The following is a 21,957-nucleotide window of genomic DNA, read 5'->3' as shown; positions in this document are numbered from 1 at the left end:
ATACCAAAACATTTCACGCCACTATCACTTCAATCGAAACTGTTTAACAGACATGAAAAACATGCATCACATCAGCTCAACACATCTGAGGGCAAGAAAGCAGCAATAACAATGAGGAGGGATCAAGAAAGTTGAGGAAACTACCAGAGACCATCCAAACCAAAGCCTCCAAATCCCTGAAAGGAGGCAAACAAGATCCATTCAGCTCCGAGCTAGACTTTAAAAAATAGCTCATTTGTCTGAATATGCGTGTGTACTGTGTGTGTGTGTGTGTGCGTGTGTGCGTGTATTCGTGCCCACGTTTTCAATGTGCGCCTGTTCCGGCAGTACAAAGGCATTGGTGTCATGTAACTCAACCAAACCCGAAGGCTGCGAGCACAGGTGACCCCATTGTGTTGAAAGTTTCTGACAGACAACAAGCGACGGTGTGTGTGCATTTGTGTGTCACGTGTGTGATGAGAAGAACAAAGGCCCAAAGAATGTGTATGTGAGTGTGTGTGTGTCCGTGTGTGTGTGTGTGTGTGTTATCAGCTGATTCAAAGACCCCCCACTCTTGAGAACAGCAAAGTCAACCGCCCACTGGACTAAAACAATTTACAACAGTCATTCTGAACTCAACCTACTTTGACCTCACTGAGGTTCAAACAAGTCACAGTCGAGAGGCTCTGGGTTTGAACCTCAGCTCAGGTCCCCCTGTGTGGAGAGTACATGTTGCCCAAGTGCATACATGGGTTTTCTCTGGGTACTCTGGCTTCCTCCCATATTCCTAAAATCATACATCACCGGGCCTGATTTACTAAGATCCCAAAGAGCCGGTGCTAAATTATGTCGACTAACAGTTTGCGCACGTTTCGGTGGGCGTGATTTACATCAAAGATCTACCAAGATTGCGATATTTTACTGAGATCACGAATAGCAGGGGCTAAATTGCATGTTACCTTTCATCCTGGGTAACGTTGCGTTTAACGGACTGCAAATCTGAAAAGGTTCTCTGGGAGATGCCAGCACCAGTCGTCAGAGTGAAGTGAAATGACCCTGACGCAAGGAAATGTAGAGTTAAAATGCTTTTTGTCATAGGTGATGTGGCATGACTCCTTCTTGTGACTGGCTCCAAGTCTGCCCTTAGATAATTCACAAGCTAAAAAATTGCATTTCTGACTAGACGATATGTTTCGAAAATATTTGTTTTCGCATTTCAAAAATGTTTGGTGGGTTGGAAAAGATAAATTTTCACCGTCACCTCCCATTTCGCTTACACATCCATCCTCCTTGCTATAGTAACGCACTCATGGTTATGCAGAGTGGTGACACTTAGGTTTCAGACATGGTATTTAAAAAATAAATGAACAAATCTGCCTTTGCAATTTGTCTCAGGTTTGAGAAATCACACTGCACCCGCTAAATTAATCTATTTGCATCATACTTTTTCCAAAACGCACAAAAAGAACTGCGCTGCAATTTTGCGCGTTTGGAAGACGCAATCCTGGGTGTGTCCGATTAGTAGATCAGTTTCCGCATCTGTTCGTACCTGTTTTTGCATGCACAAACATTTAGTAAATCAGGCCCTAAATGTACAAATGTGAGCGTGAATGGTTGTATGTCTAAGTGTGCCCTGCGTTTAACTGGCAACCAGTCCAGGATGTTGTTTCAAGCTCTAAATCTCCCTCTTTGTACAGCAATCTAAAAGTGATGTATTTGTGTTTCTTACTTCCACAATGCTTCTCAGGTCCTGGACGTAGGTTCTCTCCGTGTCCAGTATCTCCTGCACCACACGATCCACATAGGTCCTGGGCCCTTGCACCTGACCGATCCGCTCCACGCCCCCGTCAAGACCCACCTCCGGTTCTGAGTGATCTGCCCGCATCTGTTCAGTGCCCTTCCTCCCTGGCTGCCTTCCTGTTTCCATCCCTCCATCATCTTTAGGGTCCTCCTCTCCACATCCTAGCTGCCGGGTGGGAACCAGCTCCAAACGTATAGCCCCTGAGTCCTGGTCGGAGTTCACGGGGTTACAGTGCGGGGTGTGGACGAGGGTGGAGCGGCTGCCCAGCGAGCAGTGACTGTCCCGGGAGGAAGCAGAGGAAGAGGTGGAGCTGTAGCTGACGGGCCTTTCGGTGTTGTCAGGAGAGGAGTCCATGCTGTGGGCCGAGCAATAGCGCAAGGAGGCGTAACGGAAGGCCGGGTTGCGGAGACAACGGTTGGGGATGTCGCTGGAGCTCAGGACTGAGCCAGAGTCCGGGACTTCAGGTACAGGTGGCAACGCATCAGGCAGATAGCTGTAGTCGTCTGAAGAGAAAAATAAAAAACATTCCTGTGATACAGTTGCAAGCTCAACAAATGCACTATATTAAACCCTAAAACAAAAGCATGTTCATATTCTACAGAAGCTATCTGCTTACAAACGGAATTCCTCACATTCCAGCTGACCACGGCTGAGCTGACCAGCCGCCAAAGGAGTAGAGCTAACCGTCACGGTTTTGCCTTGAGACACCACAGAAAGAATTCTATCAAGACCAGTTAGCAGTCACCACCATGCCAAGAGAGATAATACGCTCATTAAAAGGAATGCAGAGCATTTAGATGAAGAGATGTATTAAGATACAGTCTAAATCTGAGCGCTTGCCTGAGGCAATGAATGAGAGGTCTTTTTCCACGAGGACAGGCAGGTTTGTGTTTGCGGCTATTTCACATCAGGACGGTGCCAAACTGGCTCACGGCCTCGTGTCTGTGGACGAAGCCGTTAAGATGGGATCACTAACTCCCGGAGGCCCGCATTCGAACCAGCACAGGTGAAAGCAGTCACGAAATTAATCAGATCAAATGGCTCCATAACTTCCCCAACCATCACGAAAGTACAAAATTAAATTCAAAATTAAATGGATTTAGTAGAAATGTGTTAAGTAATTGTAATCCTGCAAACAAACTTACACACCAAACCTGGATTTCCCAAATTATTTGAGTTTAAAACACAGGTTAAAAATACGGGGGGGGGGGGGGGGGGGGGTCCTCGGTCTACAAAAAAGTTCCTACGGCGACATGACCCGAAGTTGTCAAAAAGTTGGAAGAAGCCCTAGTCTATCACTAATTTACGTTAACACAGTATTCAAGTCCTAATTACAGCAAATACGAGATATCTATGCATGCTTTCTTGTACCAATTTACTCTTAAGACACTGCAAAAACTAGTTCAGTCGGGACAGTTGTAAACCTTGTGTGGTTCTTCCCAATAAACTACAAACAAAAACCACCATATATAGCTATGACATCAACATATTCTCTACATAAAGTATTGATCATGAACACATTATTACAAGGAAACCCTGCACTAAACCAACAAACAAATTTACTAACTAATCAACCATCAATCAAAGTGTCAACGATTCCGCAGCATGGACACTCGCTTACGACCCCGCAGGTCCAGTATTCCAGTAAAATGCCGACATGCGATGCCCTTTGCGCCACCCTCTACCTGCCAAGCATCTGAGGCCTCCTCACATCAAAGCGTCCGTGATCACACACTCACCTTCAAAAAAAAAAAAAAAAAAAAAAAAGAGAAACATGAAACGGGAAACGGAGCGTAGCCTCAAAAGAAACCAAGAGAGCGTACACACACACATTCTCACCTTTCTAGTGGGTACCTCATACGGCTCTCTGCCGCACTGACCCCTCGCTTAAGCGCACTCTGGCAACCATCCTTCTTGCTCGACTGGTCTACCATAGAGTATCACTGGTCGGAATGATAGTAGCAACTGCTACTGGAGGAGGCAACTTTGAGCCAAATAACAAGCTTAAAGCAAAAGTGCTGACATATCACCCTGGAAAGTTGCTATGGAAAATGCATCAGCTATTTTTAGATAGATTCGTATTATTAAATAACTTTTAAAAAGGCTTTTTTGTTTAAAATGTGCTTATTTATCTACATTATCTACACTCTAGGTGTTCAAAGGGTTTCTTTTAGAGCACAATGTCTTAAAAAGTCAACATTAGTTTTTATTAGAGCAGTCGGAACATACAACTGTTGCTAGGTAGGAATATTGAAGAACTTTGTAGAAAATAGTAGGATAAATTACTTATTTCACATTTTTCTACATGATTTGATACAATTCTCATATACTGCATACAGTTAAGGGTTGGGATAAAATATTGATATAGTGGTGAATCATATTGTTATCTCTTATGATCCATTATCAATACAACGTCATAGACCAATGGCATCCTTATGTACACGACTGAAAACAAATTGTGAGATATTAGACTACAGTATTTGATTTTTAAAGTAAATTTCTTAAACTTTGTACAGTAAATAGGGTGATGAATCATAGATGGTTTCCCACCAATATATCAGTGTAATATTCCAAGTTATTTTTCTCAGATATGTGCTTCTGGATGCCAAAAATGTGCGTGCCCGACTCGTCTGGGATTGGCTGCCACCTCCAACCCCTGCTCCGTGATTGGTGGCTCTCTTCTCCGAATCGATTATTACTCAATTGCCACATGGTGATACAGTTGGTATACACTGGTAGAAAACGCAGGTAGAGAGACGTTAACCTTCGAAAGGGTCACTAAGGGAAATACATAAAACATTTGAAAATTATTGTTGTACAAAATTAGACTTGAAGTAACTGTATTCCAGAATAATACTTTTGAATCAATTTTGGAGACATTTATTAAAAGCATTGCCTTTTTATCCTCAAAAATCACATCTCCACTGCCTTATAGTAATTAAGGTATGTGCTGACATTTTGACCAAAGTTAGCAACTTTTGTTCATTGCCCTTTGAGGACCTTCATTATACTTTACGCATACAAGTCAGCTATGGAGCTAGGTACTGTCATGAATTGCAGATGCTGTTGCTGGACCTCTGGCAACCTCTATAAATGGGCTAAATTGTCGCATTAGTGTTTCCAGAAGAATATAAAATGACGTAAACTAGCTCAAGCATCTCTGAGGTAAACGGATATTGATATGCTTTGAGTCTGCATCTTTTTCTCATTTTCTCTTTTGCTGCGCCAAGAAAAGCAACAGGGAATTGGAGAATCCAGCATAGCGTAAAAGTGAATGTTGCAAACAAAAACGAGATTGGCAACGATACAAGAGTCAGTCCAAATATTTGTGCTCCCAGTCCTGACCCACTTTTTAACAATTCAGACAATAATAATGAATCGAGTCAATAAAAACACATACACAGTCACTGTGTGTGTGTGTGGGGGGGGGGGTTCTGATAAGCAACACAAGTACACAAAGCACAAAGGCCTACATTATCACCGATGGTGATTTTAATGGGTAACTGACTATTTCCTTCGCCCTTTAACAAATTTATAATACTTATCACTCAGAGCAATACACTTAAACTATGGCATGAATGTGTGTGTGTGTGTGTGTGTGTGTGCATCACTTAAACCACTGTTTTATCACCAAGGAGATAAGACTAACTGACTTAAAAACACAACGACCCTCACATTAGCCATTGTATCTAGATATGGGTGGGCAGCGGGCGCGTACACACTCACACGCACACACACAAACCCAAGACAGGCAAGTATGGCGAAAGCATGCGTTTCCTTTTGCAGTGAAACCCAAACATGAGTAGAGGTTGCTCCATCTTATGTTTGTCCAAGCCCTCCTTCCCACCTTCATGTTTGGGACCCACCCTGCACGTTTCCTGGGTGAATTGGCTCACGGACACACAAAAATGCAGAGCACTAACACAAGCGAGCTCTGGTTACCTCTTCCCCAGATTATGCTCAACCCTTGATCCATGAAAATGATCTCTAATTAGACTGCTAAGCATACAGGTTGGGACTCTTTCCCCTACGTGTGTCTGTGTGTGTTTGTATGGATGGTGTGCAGGGTGTGTGCCCTGCCCCACCAGAGAGCGAGAGAGAGAGGGAAAAAAAAAAAATATATATATATATATATATATATATATATATATATATATATATATAGATATCAGTGAATCATCATGAGCCAGCACAGCAACCAGGCTTCACTCTCTGGTTTTCATTTTAGTAGACAAAGACAAAGAGCACAGGGGGCATGAGGACAAGTTAGCCAAGTTCAATATGTTTAACATCAGATCTGTCTGGAACCGAAGCAGCAAGAACCAGAGTGAAGACCAGAGAGTACTGCACTGACAAAATGCTGAGTTAGTGTTTGTTTTGAGCAGTTAACAAAATGGTGAGTTAGTGTTTGTTTGTTTTGTTATTATTGGGGAAAACAACTGTTGTTGCTGTAAAATGAAAAGCATTAAAATACTTTTTTTTTAAAATAATTAGTCTTTCAACACAAGTGCATAACTTTTAAAATGGAATTTAATTTAAATAATGTCAGACAGCATCAATGTTCAGTGACAACTGTCAAGCATGTCTCCCTTTTTTGTTTTGTTTTTGTTTTTTTTATAAATAAAAAAAGGGTTCTTGTTGTTGTCATGCTCCGGATTAAAGAAATTAGTTTTCTCTTCATTGGATATCATATGGGGTATCTCAGTTTTCTTTATAATAAAATAAAATCTGTTTTTTGGGTTGATTTGTTTCCAGTGGAAAGAAAAAACAAACAAACACAAACAATGCAAATTATATATGTGGAAAAAAATGCATTCATTTAAAAATATAATCAGATTTGAATACTGTAACCTATAGATGCCAGACAGATTACCATCGCTGTCTGTAGCAAAGTAAGTATCCCTCTAATTTTTTATTCAAAAGGAGTCTTTATTGTTTAGATGGTTGTCATCTTTCAGTTCATTAAAACAATACTTCAATGGAATACATTTTCAAAAGCTATGCTGACATATACTTCATTGGACAGCAATGTCTGACACCAGTGTTGCCTTGAGGGATGATTTTAATTCGTCCCGTGACCAAGGCAAGCACGGGGAGAACATGCAAACTTGAGCCGAGATCTGAACCTTGAACTTCAGAACTGTGAGAGCCAGACATTTCTTGTAAATCATATGGGCTTCATATTGTGATTATAGTCAAGAGTCCAAACCGGGTCTGCCCGATTGCAACAAAATCAACAGACGACGACGATGCGTAAAAGCAGTTTTAGAGTACTCTATAGCTTTACCACCCGTCAGTCCAATTCACCTCTCAATTGCACACTTTATGGTCGCAAGTTAAAGTGCGCTTTAGTGTCGCAATGGCCGACAAACAGCTGTGAGCACCCTTGTCTGTTTATGGCCCGTGTTTGGAAGATTACTTTGGAAATGTAATTGGTTACAATTACAAGTTATGTTTCTTTTTGTTGTTGTTGTTTTTTTTTTCAAAGTAATATAACTTATTATATTTGATTATATGTTGATTACTTAATTTTGAATGAATGCACCAAAAGGACCCTTGGATGTTGCCTCTAAAAAAATGTATTAAAACCATGGATTATTATTTTAGAACTAACCACATTTTTTTCTTTCCACAAAAAATAAAGTGATAACAAAACATGATGAAATGTTCTGTAAATACATACAAAAAATGTGTTTGTTGCCTTATACTGTATGTGTACAGCATGTGGAAAACCCTGTTGACCTAATGACAAATGTGCACAATCGCTTCACGTTCTATAAAAATTCCCAAATTATAAAGATGAAACTATTCAAAAGTTGATGTTCTTTTATGTTCACGTTTAACGATACATGATGAGTCTAACCTGGTCTAACCTTTTCAAACTCTCCGACAAACTAATAGCCTGCACCGTAAGGTGATGCTTCAAGGTCATTTTTGGAAAAACATGTCATGTTTGACACGTAGGCACATGACCGGAGAGAGCCAATCACAAGCGTCGACTTTAGGAGGAAATGATGCGAAAACAAATCGGAGCTTTTGCGGCTATTTTCAAATGTAACTAAAATTGTAATCATGGAAATTTCCAAAAGCAACTGTAATTTAATTACAGATTTTCTCTCAGCAATGTAATTAATTACAATTACAACAATTTTGCAATGAAATGACGCAATCTGTGTACATGTATTCAGTTATACCCCAACACTGTTTACAGCCCCCCTTGGAGACGGTTTGCGAGCGGCTTACAACGAGCAGGTGAGCATCTGCAATAGCTAATGCTAATGCTATGTTCAGGGAAGCTGTGAGTATGTTTATACAATGGTGCGGTGGCAAATGGCCGCCTGCATTTTCCTGCCATTCAATTTGTCTATCCATTTCCATCATTTAAAGACTGCAGTGCGCATACTACCACAGGGTATTCCGACAGGGTCGGACCATGCCTCTACCGAGCATCTACTTTATCGTGTAAAAATACACACGCACTGCTCTGTGTGTATGACTGCGGACCACCAAGTAGCACACGCGTGCAGACAAGCGCACACACAAATACGAGAAAATAGGCCTGCGCTTCCACAGTCGGAGTGTCGTGATTGACTTTGAATGCAAAAGGCAAGGCAGGCACAATCCAGTGAGTGTACTTTGCTCACTAGATAGCAAACGCACAGTGCAGGGTCAAGTGCAAGTTGGAAATGTCGCACTTGACACAATGTTATTTGCCACGAGTTGACCGCTAAACTACAGCGCTGCGCAGTCCAAGAACATCACTCGCACGATTGCCTTTGAATATTATACGGTACAAAAGCCAAATGAAACAAGGGTGAACATGAGAAATGATCAAAAGAGAGCCAACGCAACTATGGAGTACAGAGGAACCTTGAGGGATCCTAGTAAACCACGTTTTTACAAATGAAATAATGGATATATGTAGAATATGTTCCAGGATCCAACTGTCACAGTATATACAAGAAGTGAAAGTGAAATCATTGGTTTCCAAATACAATATAGATGTTTGAAGATAATTGCTGAAAACGTGCAAAGACTGAAAGCTACGAAGTACGCAATTGTGGAGAAATAGCCACATTCATGCATGTTAGATTCATAAAAGCCTAAATTGTCCATGGGTGTGAACGGTTGTCTACACAGTATTGCCCTGCAATTGACAAGTAACCAGTCCTGGGTGTACCCCACCTCACACCCAATGTCAGCCATGGACCCAAATGAGAAAAAGCGGATGACATTAAAACCCAATTATTCACTACTGTTCCTTTATTAAACAGTGGATTTCACTACATGCTGTGTGCATTCCATGGATGTTTAACACAACCTTGGTGATCACCGTAGGCTCTTTTTCTAGGCCAACTGAGCTCACCATCGACATATAACACACATGAAAAGATATCGTGATATTGAAAAAATGTGGAATGTGTGCAAAAGGGAGAGAAGGAGGCCCCAGAGAATGAAAGTAGGAAGATGTGAGTGGAGGACAAAAAGGTCAAACGCAACCCACTCCCTTTGCTTTTTTTTTTTTCCTCCCATGTTTCCTTTCTTCCACTCATAACAATACCGCATATTGAATCCATCCTTTTGTAGCTCTTGAACTCTCAAAAGTCCAAATTTGATGTCATCGGCCCTCGTGATAGAGATGCAGGCTTGATCTCAACTGACGCTAAGGACCTTAAAGTGTCACTCAGGATTTCACAGCAGCACACGGGGGCTGAGGCCTTACAGAGGAGAGAGGGCAGAGGTGGGAGAGGCCAAGGGGGGGATTGTAGTCAGGAGGCGGGGTTTGCAACCTATCGTCTGTCCCAACAAAGACCTGTGCTGACTAGGCAATTTGTTGCATGTTTTTTTTTGTGGAGGATGGAGGAAAGTTTTTAAAGATCTTGCACAATGGACTACACTATGGCAGTTTGACACCGGCGAATCATCTTATTAAAAGTACTGGTGGTGTCAGTACTTGGTATCGGTGAGTATGTAAATAAGAGTGAATACTCAAAATGGTATTGGTCTGAAAAAAAGTGGGATTGAACATCCCTACTTCAAACTAATGGGTTAAAACTATTATCCAATGAAAAGCCAGTGTCTCCAATTTTTTTGCGTTTGTTTTTATCTGTAAAAATGACACAGTTATTTATCTTTTTAATGATGATTTTTAATCATCATATTATACAGTTGCACAAAAGCACAATGATTTTTGAATTTTCATTGCCTCACAAAAATTAAAAGTAAACACACACATACACATACATGGCTTCTACTGCTAATTTGCTGCAAGCGTTTTATGTTGTTAAATTCCTTGGCAGTGAATAATAAAGGTCAACATGAAAAGTGGAACGACTCATAAAGTCTCTAATCAGTGTGCAATGTCTAACTAGAAGTTTCACTTTTGTTTTTGACGTGCACATGAAATCTGCGACGTCTCGCCGTGGTGGGAAAACGTCCGAGCGCAAACTTACACCGCCTATTTTTAGGGATCACCACCCTTTTGGGACATCCGTGCGACCTTTGCCTCGTTTTCTGACCTGATTGGATTCCAGCCCATTGAAATGCCTCACTGCTGCATCCAACCCCTGGCATTTTCCACACACTTAAAAGAGCGCTTACTGATTAGAACAAATGATTCCAAAAGTGACGTGCCCTCAGTTTTGACCCTTCTTCTTCACCCACTCATGCCGTAGTTTGCGTGACGTGGTGCGCTGGTGGTGGTGGGGGTTAAAGGGGGGCAGATGGGTGGGAGAGAAGGTTGGACGAAGGGCTCGCTATTGTCTCCATCACCTCAGAACCAAATAGTTTGCCCTAAACAGTAATTATACCCCCCTCCTACCTTGCTTTGCCATTTGTAGGCCCCCTGCCCCCTTCCCCAATACGGCTACCCTTAAGGCTCTAATTTGGGTCACAGGCTGCAGAATGGCATCCCAACACTCCCAGTGAGAGGAAGCTGGCTTGTATTGGCTTTCAGAGCTATGACTTGCTAACCTCACAAAACTGTTGTCATGCTTTTTGATTACTATATTGGAGGGGAAAAAAATATAGTTTTGGACTATTATTACCTCAACCAGATTCATTGTGTTTCAAAGCGTGGGACAGTGAGCCTCACTTCAGTGCACATAAAAGGACCGCCCCCCCCCCCCCCCCCCCCCTTCTGACCTCACATGTATAGCAATTTGTGGTTGTCGTTGCTATACTCTATCAAAAGGCACTTAAAATAGGTTTTAGAACATGCAATGTAATGTTACACTCATGCCAACATTTCCCCACATTCACGCTTAAACTAGGTGCTACTTATGTCCTTATTTATTTAACATTGAAAGCATTCTTTTAAAAATAGCCCCATAGTCTCATGTAACATTTAATCAGTTTACAAACTCATTGCAGGGCCTTTGTGAATTTTTTTTAACATCATGCAGCACACTTCTGCTTTTCTTCTTTTCCGGAGTTGTCTGCTGTCTTTCCTTTTCACGGTATAGGAACTGAAAAGTAGTTTTTGGTCTTTATTTTTCTCAAGCTGCAGTGCTGTGACTCCTCAAATTTCCTCTGGTTTCCCCCATTCGGGGAAGCATGTCTCCCACTTTGAAAACAGGGAAATTGAAATTTGTAATAGTCCCAGAAGCATTCCCTAAATCCAAGATGTAATCAATAAATTGCCTAAAGGTTTACAACATAAAGTGTGGAAGAGCAACAATTCCCAGTTAGAAAGCTAAAATCACACAAATTAGACTAAAACAAATTATCAAACTAGCTGCAACTACATTAAGGATTACTTTCTTAGCTAATCCCTCAATCATATCAATTAAAACATTACACGAAACAACAAGATACCATCATTAAATTATCTTGTTTTGTCCATAAAAATCCAGCGGGTTAGGTACGAGGGAATAAAAACTGTGAAATGCTTTCTCACCAATTTCACTTTAAGAATTACTCTTAAAAAGGTTATTAAACTTAGACTTGCATCGTTGCAGAAGACCACATTACATTCACAGTGCATCCTCCAACTGTTTACGATACCGTATGTGTACCACAAAAGCAGCCCAAATAAATTTATCAGATTCCATGAATGAAATGAAACTACTGACTCTAAAATAACGTGGGTAACATTTCAACCTAATCAAAAATTTATAAAACAGATACCATGTGGACATCTCATGTGCTGGTACAAACCCACAAAAAGTGTTAAAAACAAACAAAACGAATTTAAAAAAAACATGTACTATGAATACAATACATTGGTAACCCCTTCTTGGGAATCAATATTCCAAAATTTAGGCATGACACAGCGGGAGTTGAACTTGCGAGAAGGCAAATGCGCTCCATTCAACGCCCTCTGTGAGAAAACGAGCACAGGGACGGTGTTCGTACAACAGGCGGACGCTGTGGAGCCACTTCACACACAGCTGTCAACTGAGAACTAAATATCACGCACCAACTACAGCAAACCACACTAATCGTAGTTCAGTTGTGTGTGACGTTTGAACACTACAAGGGATATTTTTTCCACCATCATTAATATTATTTAAACACAACTTCCCCCCCCCCCCCCCCCTTTTTTAAATCAATCTACAAAAGCATGCATGCAGTGTTTTTGTGCTTACCAGTCGGCATGGTGACAAATGAAAGTTTTAAAAGCAATGAAGTGAAGGATTTCCCCGCTGCATCACATAGTCCGAGTATTCCAATAAGATCCCCTCACACGACCCGCATGCTTCCTTTCATTGGTGAATCCCTTCTTCCTTGGAGCAAACGTGTGCAGTCCACTCCTGGAAATGCACTGACTTCACTTCCACTCATACATACACTGTGACTAGCTACTGTTTTCTTTGGTTCAGTGCAGTTCTGAGGGGGATCCCTTCCTTGCTGCGCTCTTCATCCTTCCCTCCTGTGGCAACACATCCACCGCACGCATGAGTGTGTCTAAAAGTGTTTCAGAGTGGTTTTGAATGTGAGTGTGTGTAAGTGTGTGCGTGTGTTAGTGTGAATGGCCTCTGCTCCTTCCCTGCTGGCTCATTCCCCTCCCCCTGGCTCCTCCCCAACCAGCTCTCCCAAGCAACAAATGACAAGGAGTTCTCCATTAAGTTCTCTCCTGTCTCTTCATCTTTTCTCTCTCAACGTCCAAGGCCTTATGTACAATCAGACTGTGTGGGAGCGGTTGATCAATAGTCCGGCTCACACAAAAGCTCCCCGTTCCAAGGCGGGAGGCAGCATTGTGCGCAAGATCAGAGAAAACTCAGCGAGCACAAAGAAGTGTAAGAAAAGACGCTGGAGGCCCAGACGCATCATGTACGTGAATGTTAGTACAGGGGGTGGGAAATGACCCGCATCCACAAGTCTCAAACCATTTCCAGACTTGTTGGGCATTTGTGAATCTTTAAAATGTAACTTATCTCAATTTGAAATTCCATCCATCCATTCATCCACCTTCTATAGCGCTTATCCTTATTAGGGTCACGGGTGTGCTGGAGCCCATCCGAGCTGACTTTGGGTGGGAAGCTAACATCACACCAATTAGACAAGTGGAGTCTTCAATTAACCTATGAACCACTTTTGAAATGTGGGAGGAAGCCAAACAACCTAGAAAAAATACATACACATGCCTGAAAATGAATGCAAACTCCACACAAGAAGGCTGGAACCTGGATTCGAACCCCCAACCTCAGAAATGTTAGCTGGTGTGCTAACCACTCATCCACCCCTATGTGACATCACAAACAGACTACTTCATTTTTTAACTATCCTATCCGACCGATGACCTAAAAATTCTTTAGAAAAGGTGCCTTAATACAAACTTTAGCATGACGGTGGAAAACCAGACAAGCAAGGTGCGACTGAGAGGAATAATGCCGGCAAATTTGGAAAAGACAGAAATAAAAACATATATGACCAAAAGAGCATTGGCGATGGTCCTTACTACTTTGACAATCAAAATCAATCGAATCTTGACATAGTTGCTATGAAACAAAGGTTGAGGAGCAGTTGATAATCAATTCAGATTTTTTAATAAATATGATCTTTTTAAGTAGTTGTTCACATTATAAAAACAAATGTGACTTTTAATGCGGACTGAACGAGTCCATGACTTGACATGAATATGCGTACAAACATGAGGCACTATAAGGAATGCGCATTTGTGGCAATTTCAAAAGTTTTGTGCTTGAACTGACCGGTCTCCACCATATAATTATCAGATTGAAATCTTCTATGTGCTACTGAGTGTCATCTGCTCCTTCGTCCGCCATTGCTTGTTGCGCGTATCCATTTTGTCAAACAATCGCGAATGCTTTCGTCTTTTGATGGCATATGTGTCCAGACTGCACTCACGTCTAAATTCACTTAAACTTATGAAACTTGTAAAAAGGTACTGTACGTTTCTTGGGGTGAGAGTGGATACTGTTATGGCCATTATGCTAACAACTAGCTAGCAGCCTACCTAGTGCCGAATTGGGCGGCATTAACGAGCAAGCCGCACGATGGCTGGACAACAGCAGCACAATATGGGAGGAAAAGAAATGTAACAAGGGGAACAATAGTCTCGGGCCAAAGTGTTGACGAAGACAGAGGGTAGGACTGAGAGACAAGACCCAGCAGCATGGAGCCAACCCCCCAGCTCCCTACCAATACAATAATCAAGACCCCTAGTACCATTCTCTGGACCCCAAGAAGCGCGACCCTTGTATTTAACGGCCTGTGGATCCGCTGACCCGTGAAGGCCTTAAAGCTCCACTCCCAAGCTAAACGCCCCCCTCCGAGTGTAATGAGCACCTCTAACTTTGGTAAACACACACGGCGGGGACAGTCCGAACTCCTGGCTTCAGCCGAGCGTGACCAGCTGACGACAGAGTAAGGCAGCGACGGTCTGCCTTATCTGATGGCCCGTACGCGCTCCCTGAAGGATGTCGACCTAAGAGCCACTTTGGTTCACAGCTTTACAACACGTAAACACAGGCAAAGACAAATAGGGCAATGCTTTAAAAGCGATCCTGGCATAGGAGTTTTAGCATTTCACAGATCAATTTGGGGTTCAATTACTTTGGACTTTAAAGTGTGAAAACAGTTGTTCAGACTCTTATACGACTATGGATGGAATTTTATTCAAGCCTTGGAAAATAACATAAGTGATCTGTTGGGTCTTGAATTCATTTCAGCTGTCCCTTGTAAGATCTAGCACCTAGCACGGCAGCGTTAGCTCCGAGGCTCAATAATACCAATGATCGCAGATGCCAACGAATGTGAATGTTTGTTTTGAGAGCTTAGAGATGCTGACAGGAGTTTTTGGCTCCATGTAATGTCTGCCCATCTTCTTTGAACTGATATGTTGGTGTTCACTTTTGGACTATTTTTTGAAAATATACAATGGAACCTGTGAAAGCTTTTTACCATACATTTCTAGAAAATTACACCTCTAAAGTCACCTCAGTAAAGCAAGCGTCAAAGGATTAACTACCTTATCTTTGGCTTTTGAGGTATTTTTATGACACTTGTGCCAAAGCAAGACAGGTGAAATCAGTCTTTTACACTTGTGTGATTCACCTTCATTATGTGTTTCCTTTGTGTTAAAGTTTAAACTACAGTATACTGTATATGAAATGCCAATTGTGGATAGGAAGAATATAGTTGCGGATATCTGGAATGTTCTTTTTTGACTAAGCAAAACTGAATTTGAGATCTGCATCACATTAGTTTCCCTGTTTCATGTCAAAATGACTTGCCATAGTGGTCTGGTGTGGTGTGTTGGTTATCTCAAGTACACACGCTAGAGGTTTCACCGAAGTTGTGTTTTTAATTGCAGGTTTGTAAATTCTTGTGTAGAAAAAGCAAACAGTAGGTTATCAACCAAAACCATAAAGGTTTATTTGGAAATAATCCACCATAGGCGCTCCCTCAGTTTGAAAACACAGGTTAAGGGCTTAAAAAGAAACTTTAATGAAATACTTCACAAGAGGTTGCTGAAAAATGCACCCTGCATGGACTGAGATTTAGAACGGACTGAATTGAGTCGAAGGCTCTGTTGGCGATACTGTAGTTCTATCAAGGTCACTATGGTGACAGCAAGCGTTCATCCCCAAGGCAAAGTGTCATGGTGTGAGGATACGGCCAATAAGCTACTTCATTCCTCATCACGCTGGCCCCAGTGTTAACACTAAAGTTGTCCACAGAGTTCACACACACGGCCTATTCAACACTTACTGGAGCACACACACACATACAGTATTTACTTTAGGACAGCTCAGTAAACGGAAGCCTCAAAGAGAACGGACTCTTGCAAATGCTTTAGTGTGTGCAACGAGCGTACAACATATACGAGTCAGAATAGGACACATGAAAGTGGCAGAGGACGGACTCAAGGAATGAGCGAGACTGTGACTAATGACATGAGTTTGCGGGTGGTGGAGATTCAGGGAGGTGGGGGCATTCATATACTGTTTCCCCCACCCTTGGAGACCCTCGGTGTGCTTGTCACAGGTCAGATGGATCATCTGAAGACACACATCGTTTTCATCCTATAGACACATACACAAAACTCACAGGGTTTTTGTTGTCACCATCTTTAATTAATCTCTCTAGTCTTCGCCCACTCACCTCCCTTTAAACTTTAACACTGGAAAACCTTACACAACTATCTTTCAATCTTACAAGTGCAATCTTTGTATCTGTCTAAAATATTTAAATTGACATATTTAAATACTCTATACACCGACCTAGCCATACTGGAATAAAGGGTCAATTTGACCGTTCAGTTAAGGAATTCATTAAATGCCTGAGTACTGTATCGAGTTTCGCTTTCCCAGATTTTACAGAGCTTCCAGATTCCCGTATGGTATTCCCCCAGGCGGTCTGCTGTCTGCTTACAGCGCCAAGACAAGTTCAGGAATTTGGGAGTCTTGCCGTCTTCCTCAAAGATTTTTCACTTAAAAAGAAACAGAGTCCAAATAGAAGTGAAAGGAATGTCCGACAAGCTGAGGAACAATCCCAGAGAAACATAGTGTGCACACAACAGTATGTGACAATAACTAGCAGGGTGGCACCATGGCTATGATGTAGCTCAACCCAGGAAAGAAAATAATGATGAGAAATATCAACTTTTCAAAATGACAGCAGAATACTTTGTACCATTGTCAAGCCATTTATTTTCTGGGTTACTTCTGAAAGAAAAAAATTCCATGTATTTACAAAATACCTTGTTTTTTTTAAATGTATGTACCGCAGTTAAGAGTTAAAGGTGAGAAAAGTGATTTACTGTATGTTCTTGCATACTGTATTTCTACTGTGTGTTATAGGGTGTGTGTGTGTGTCTGTGTGAGTTATTGAGAGTAAACAGTGGCGGATATGTGGAGGAAGCTGTGTTTGGCCTGAGATTAAAAGTGCAGGACGCGGGTACTGCTCCAGGAAAAGGAGTCCAGCAGAGCGGGGAACGAGGGACCTTTCTACCATCAAGGACATGTGACATGTACGAAAATAACATATCATACGCTTTCGTGTTACAACTATGTCACCCATGTTTAGGTAGAAATTACGTTATTGCCAACAATATCTAATTGGCTGAATGCAATGTTGTAAATAGCTATGCGCCACAATGGTGTCAACCACTATCAGCCACAATAAATCAGTCCCCTTGGTCTGTGTCCCACTTGCAAGCTGCCCCAGTAAACCAAAATGGGGACAAATTGGTACCAGAATATCTCTTTTAATTAAATGTGCTACAGGTAAAGACAGAAAATCACATTAATTGGTCTTTGGTCTTTGGAGGCTGTGCTGATTATCTTAAAGACACAAAAAAATGTAACAGTATCACTACCTTATTGACCACTTCGGCCAATGGGAATCCAAAGAGTTGAAGAAAAAGTGTTATTCTGCCAAGCTGTCTAATTAAATGTGCAGGCAGTGGCAGCATTTAAGCTCAATTGAAAGTTTGCGCTGCGTAATTGGAGTTTTAAATCGCTTTCATGGGCTCAGCTAACTAAAATTACACTTGGACTTGACTAAATGAGCACAGTTTGTTGTTTTGCAATTGGACAACACTCGTAGTGCTGTTCGCCCGCAATCACACACAAAGACAATGACAAGCTGTCACTCACCTCCGGGCGAACATTCCCAGGACTAGCGTTGCCTCTGATGCCGGTATCCCAGTATTCTTTCACACATTAATTCCATGTCTGAGGGTTTGATACAATATCATTTGGAAAAAGTAGACAGGGTCTTTGTCCACACCTGTATGAGGTCAGCTCCGATAGTGACAGACACTGGAAGAAAGTGAGAGAGCCAGGGAGGTGGTTGGAGGGGATGGATCAGATGGAAGCAACCAAACTGACTGCTCACTGACTGGGAGGAAGGGGCGGGGGGAGACAGGGCGTGAGGAGCTGGCGCATCTGAGCAGCCCACTTCCTGACCAATTACTGCTGCAAGACTGGCTCCTCTCACTTCGCTTTACCAACTGGCCTCTGCGCTCTCTTCCCCTACATTTGTGCGGTTGGGGGATGGCCGCAAAGAAGCTGGGGGAGGCAGTCAGGACTCCGGTGGGCAGCTGACCCAAAATCTGATGAGGGTGATCCAAATTTATGACTCCAAGTCATGTGGAAGAGGAAGGGAAAGGAGGGCATTCTGCCAAACTGATTTCTAACTTGAACGCAGAGATCCGCTCTGGATCATTGACAACATAGGGGTTGCAATCAGCCAACTCAAGGATCCATGAGGAATTGGCCCATAGAGAAATGAAAGAACCAGCAGTGTTATTCTGGAGTGCCTGCAGTTTAATGTAAAATATTGATATTTGGCTGTAGTGTATCAATAATCCATCCATCCATCCATTTTCTATACCCCTGGTCCTCATAAGGGTCACGGGTGAGCTGGATCCTTTCCCAGCTGACTTTGGGCAAGAAGGTGGTGGTACATCACCTGGATACATTTCGACAAACCTATTCACATTCACACCCAAGGACAAAATGAACCTAACATGCATGTGCTATGAATGTGGGAGGAAACTGGAGAAAACCAACGCAAGCACCGGGAAATCATACTCTGCTCAGGAAGGCAAGCGCCAAGATTTGAACCCCGAACCTCCTGTATGGCAGATGTGCAAACCACAAAGCAAACAGATAAAAGTAGCTATCAGACATTTGGCGCATTAATCCCTTTGGTACAATACCAGCCTGTCAAAGACATAATTTTTTTCATCTCACTGTTGTGTATAAACAGCACTGTCACGGTATGGGGGTATAAAGTCGACCTGGCAATTTTCACGGCATCTGATATACTATCAGCGTGGTAATTGAGGCGGGACAATTCCTGTGTGAAGACGAAAACTCACTTTCTCCATTCTGTTGTGTTGAGAGCAAATGTTGCTGTCTGACAAGTATTTTATACTTCACAGCAGACACCGGTTCTGCCTTTGTCACTTATCAAATTATTTTTATTACGTGAATATCTCAAGGGTCCTGAGCCACCAAAAATATACTTTGAACAGAAACGGATCTTCCCCAAAACGGTTACCGCAAAGTTGAACACATGTACAGTACTGTAATAATCCAGAATGTCAACGAACGGTCTACAAGATGCAGAACTAAGATTCAGGGAACAATAAGAGGTCTAGACCAACTTCTGATTAATACCAAGAAGAAAAAAAACCTGCTAGCAAAGAGCAGGAATCGCGCAGCTCGAAGGTGCACACCTGCTGTGATCAAGTGTTTGCAAGTTTGTGATCTTCTTAAGTGTGTGAGGGAGAGTCATGTGGTCATTGTTCTGCGTTCCTAACTGAGCAGGATGGAGGAAAGTCCCCTCAATGGGAGCCGGTTGCTGCTGTTCCTGCCTGGCTGACATAGCTTCCTGACTTGGATAAAGCGTTTCTTAACGTTTGCGCTGTCTTTTCCAGTAAAAACACAAGCGCACGTGTGTTCACTGTGAAACTGCAAATGGTGTTACAACTTGACCCTTGATAACCTCACTGCTGGAAGACCTTTTGAACACACCACTGAAAACTCCCATACTGCATTGCTTCAAATCGATCGACTCCTGCAGTCTGGAGTAGAAGTGACCAGTGCATACAGAGGAGATGCGGGTCAGCATCATCCAAACCTTGAAAACCCACAAACAGTTACACAGAGCCTTTGTAACTCCACACCACACCTTGCACTCTTAAACGCAAACAAAAACAGACAGAGGTGGAAAATCGAACTGATAACCTCCGATCCTTCAATCTTATTGTTGAAATTATTCGCTTTAACTAGTCAACAGACAGAGGTTTTCTCCAGCTGCTCTGACTTCATCCAATATTCCAAAAATATGGATGTCAGATTAATTTTAAACTTTAAATTGTCTTGAGGTGTGAATGTGACTGAGAATGGTTGTTTGTTGATGTGCTTTTTCTATTTACTGTATTGGTGGGGAACCTACTGTCAATATGCATTTGCCCTGCAATTGTCATAATGTAAATATAATAATAATTTTTTTTCAATAGCTGCATCATTTCTTTCTTTCAGGACTTTCCAAAAATTGATTTTGAATCTGCATTTATCATTGAATCTTTCAAGTGTTCTGGGACACTAATGATCATCTGCGAACTGTTACTGCAAACAACAGGAAGAACAATCACCCCACTGCTCCACCCTATTTCCTGCACGTCTCATTTGGTTGTTTACAGATGGAGCTATCAAACAGGACGTGAGACCATTAGGCAGGTGAATCATGTTCATGTGACGGCCTCGTCACCAACATTGATGTCAGTGATGGTATCTCACATCTTCACGGACTTCCCGCGGGCATGTGATGATCAGTACAGGAAATTTTGAGATCTTTCTTGTTTTACTGTTTGTACTGTGGCCACCTTTCATGAGTCATCCACGATAAAGTAATAAACCTTAAAACCGCCTTTGGTTTGTAGGTTTTCAGTGACACAACAGGTTCTCATAGTTTGATTGACCTCATACAAGAATCTGTAGAAGATCAGTCAATTCAAGTGCACGTCAAGGTTGTTTTTGCTTTTCCTCAGCATGAATAGAGAAGATGGGTCGTGGATGGGTCTTCCAGCAGGATGACCAAAACATACTTAACTGTGAGGCAGACATGCTAACCCACACAGGTATAAACAATTACGCGCTTGAAAAAAAACACAAAAAAAAACGGACCAAGACGACGCTGAATGAAGCCTACTGTGTTCTCTACCTCTGAAGTAGAGCACGTTCGATGGTTTAATTGCAGCCTCCTTGTTATTCTTGACTCATGTCATGCTTTTCATCTTAACATTAAACACATGGACTCACCGTAGCCAGAGCAGCGAGTGTCAGCTACGCTCTTTAAACCGCACCAGGAAAAATCATTTTCAACTTCCTCTGTGTGTTCTATAGCTGCCAACAGCAAGTCACAGCCTATGATTTTAAGACTGATTCACTCTGGGATGCTAGTCCATCAAAAGCCACTAATTGAGGCAGTCCTTCTACTACTTGGAGGTCTTCTCTGAAGGGGTTCGGACTAAGTTTGAAGGCTTATTCAGTTTAGTTGTGGATGACTAGCACAGTAAGAGCAATTTCTTTCATATTAAAAACCTCTATGCCAATGATATTGTCTACATCCATTTTAGTGTCTTTCAGTAAAATTGATGGAGACAGGTTTGTGTGTGGCGGCACAGCGCTTGGGTGGTTGTCACACCTGCTTCACTGTCAAAGGTTCTTGGTGCGACTCTTGCCTGGTGTGGGTTTTTCTCTGGGTAATCTGATTTCCTCCACATTCCAAAAATATGCATTTTAGGTTCAGTGAGGACTCTAAATTGCTAAGTGAATAAGAATGTTAAAAGGTGAGATGAGGCAATGTACCTTTACATTCATCAGGAAAGTTATGACTGCTTTTTATTGTTTTTACAATGACAATATCAACAGTGGTTACCTTATTTTTTTTTACACTTTTATGAGTTAAAATGTTACTTAAAACATTGTCTTTACAGTTAATAGTTTGACCCTTGAACTGATTATTTCTATTGCAAAAAACGTCCTATGGGAAAAGAAAACCGCATAGATATTTAAGAATCATCAGCATCCCGGAACGAAGTGTTTTCACCCTTGGAGGTTACACTGTATTGACATTGTTGAATACCACAATTTTTTTTTTTTTTTTGAAAGAGTGCAAAGGAAGGATTCAACAACAAATTCGATCGCAAGAAGAGCATGAACCTGAATTCAATAAAACCGGGTGAGTAAAGC

The 21,957-nt window shown here is 41.9% G+C and overlaps 1 protein-coding gene across 2 annotated transcripts in view; it reads right to left on the bottom strand.

Moving 5' to 3' along the window:
* The window catches only part of LOC133468349 (pleckstrin homology domain-containing family G member 1), a 37,830-nt gene extending 19,707 nt beyond the window's left edge, over positions 1 to 18,123 (bottom strand). The window contains exons 1-2 of one of the 2 annotated variants that reach the window (XM_061754159.1): positions 17,848 to 18,123; positions 1,709 to 2,283 (exon numbers count right to left, since the gene is read on the bottom strand). In XM_061754159.1, the coding sequence (XP_061610143.1) occupies positions 1,709 to 2,134 (426 nt within the window). In that variant the 5' untranslated portion in view covers positions 2,135 to 2,283; positions 17,848 to 18,123. Of the gene's footprint in view, positions 1 to 1,708; positions 2,284 to 12,369; positions 12,752 to 17,847 lie in introns of those variants that run through there. The other variant, XM_061754158.1, reaches the window with a different exon arrangement.
* Positions 18,124 to 21,957: the final 3,834 nt, after the last annotated feature.

Source organism: Phyllopteryx taeniolatus, chromosome 18 (genome assembly GCF_024500385.1).
Source record: "Phyllopteryx taeniolatus isolate TA_2022b chromosome 18, UOR_Ptae_1.2, whole genome shotgun sequence".
Lineage (NCBI taxonomy): Eukaryota > Metazoa > Chordata > Actinopteri > Syngnathiformes > Syngnathidae > Phyllopteryx > Phyllopteryx taeniolatus.
Note: the sequence above shows the minus strand (reverse complement) of the source record. Positions and strands in the feature narration are given on the sequence as shown.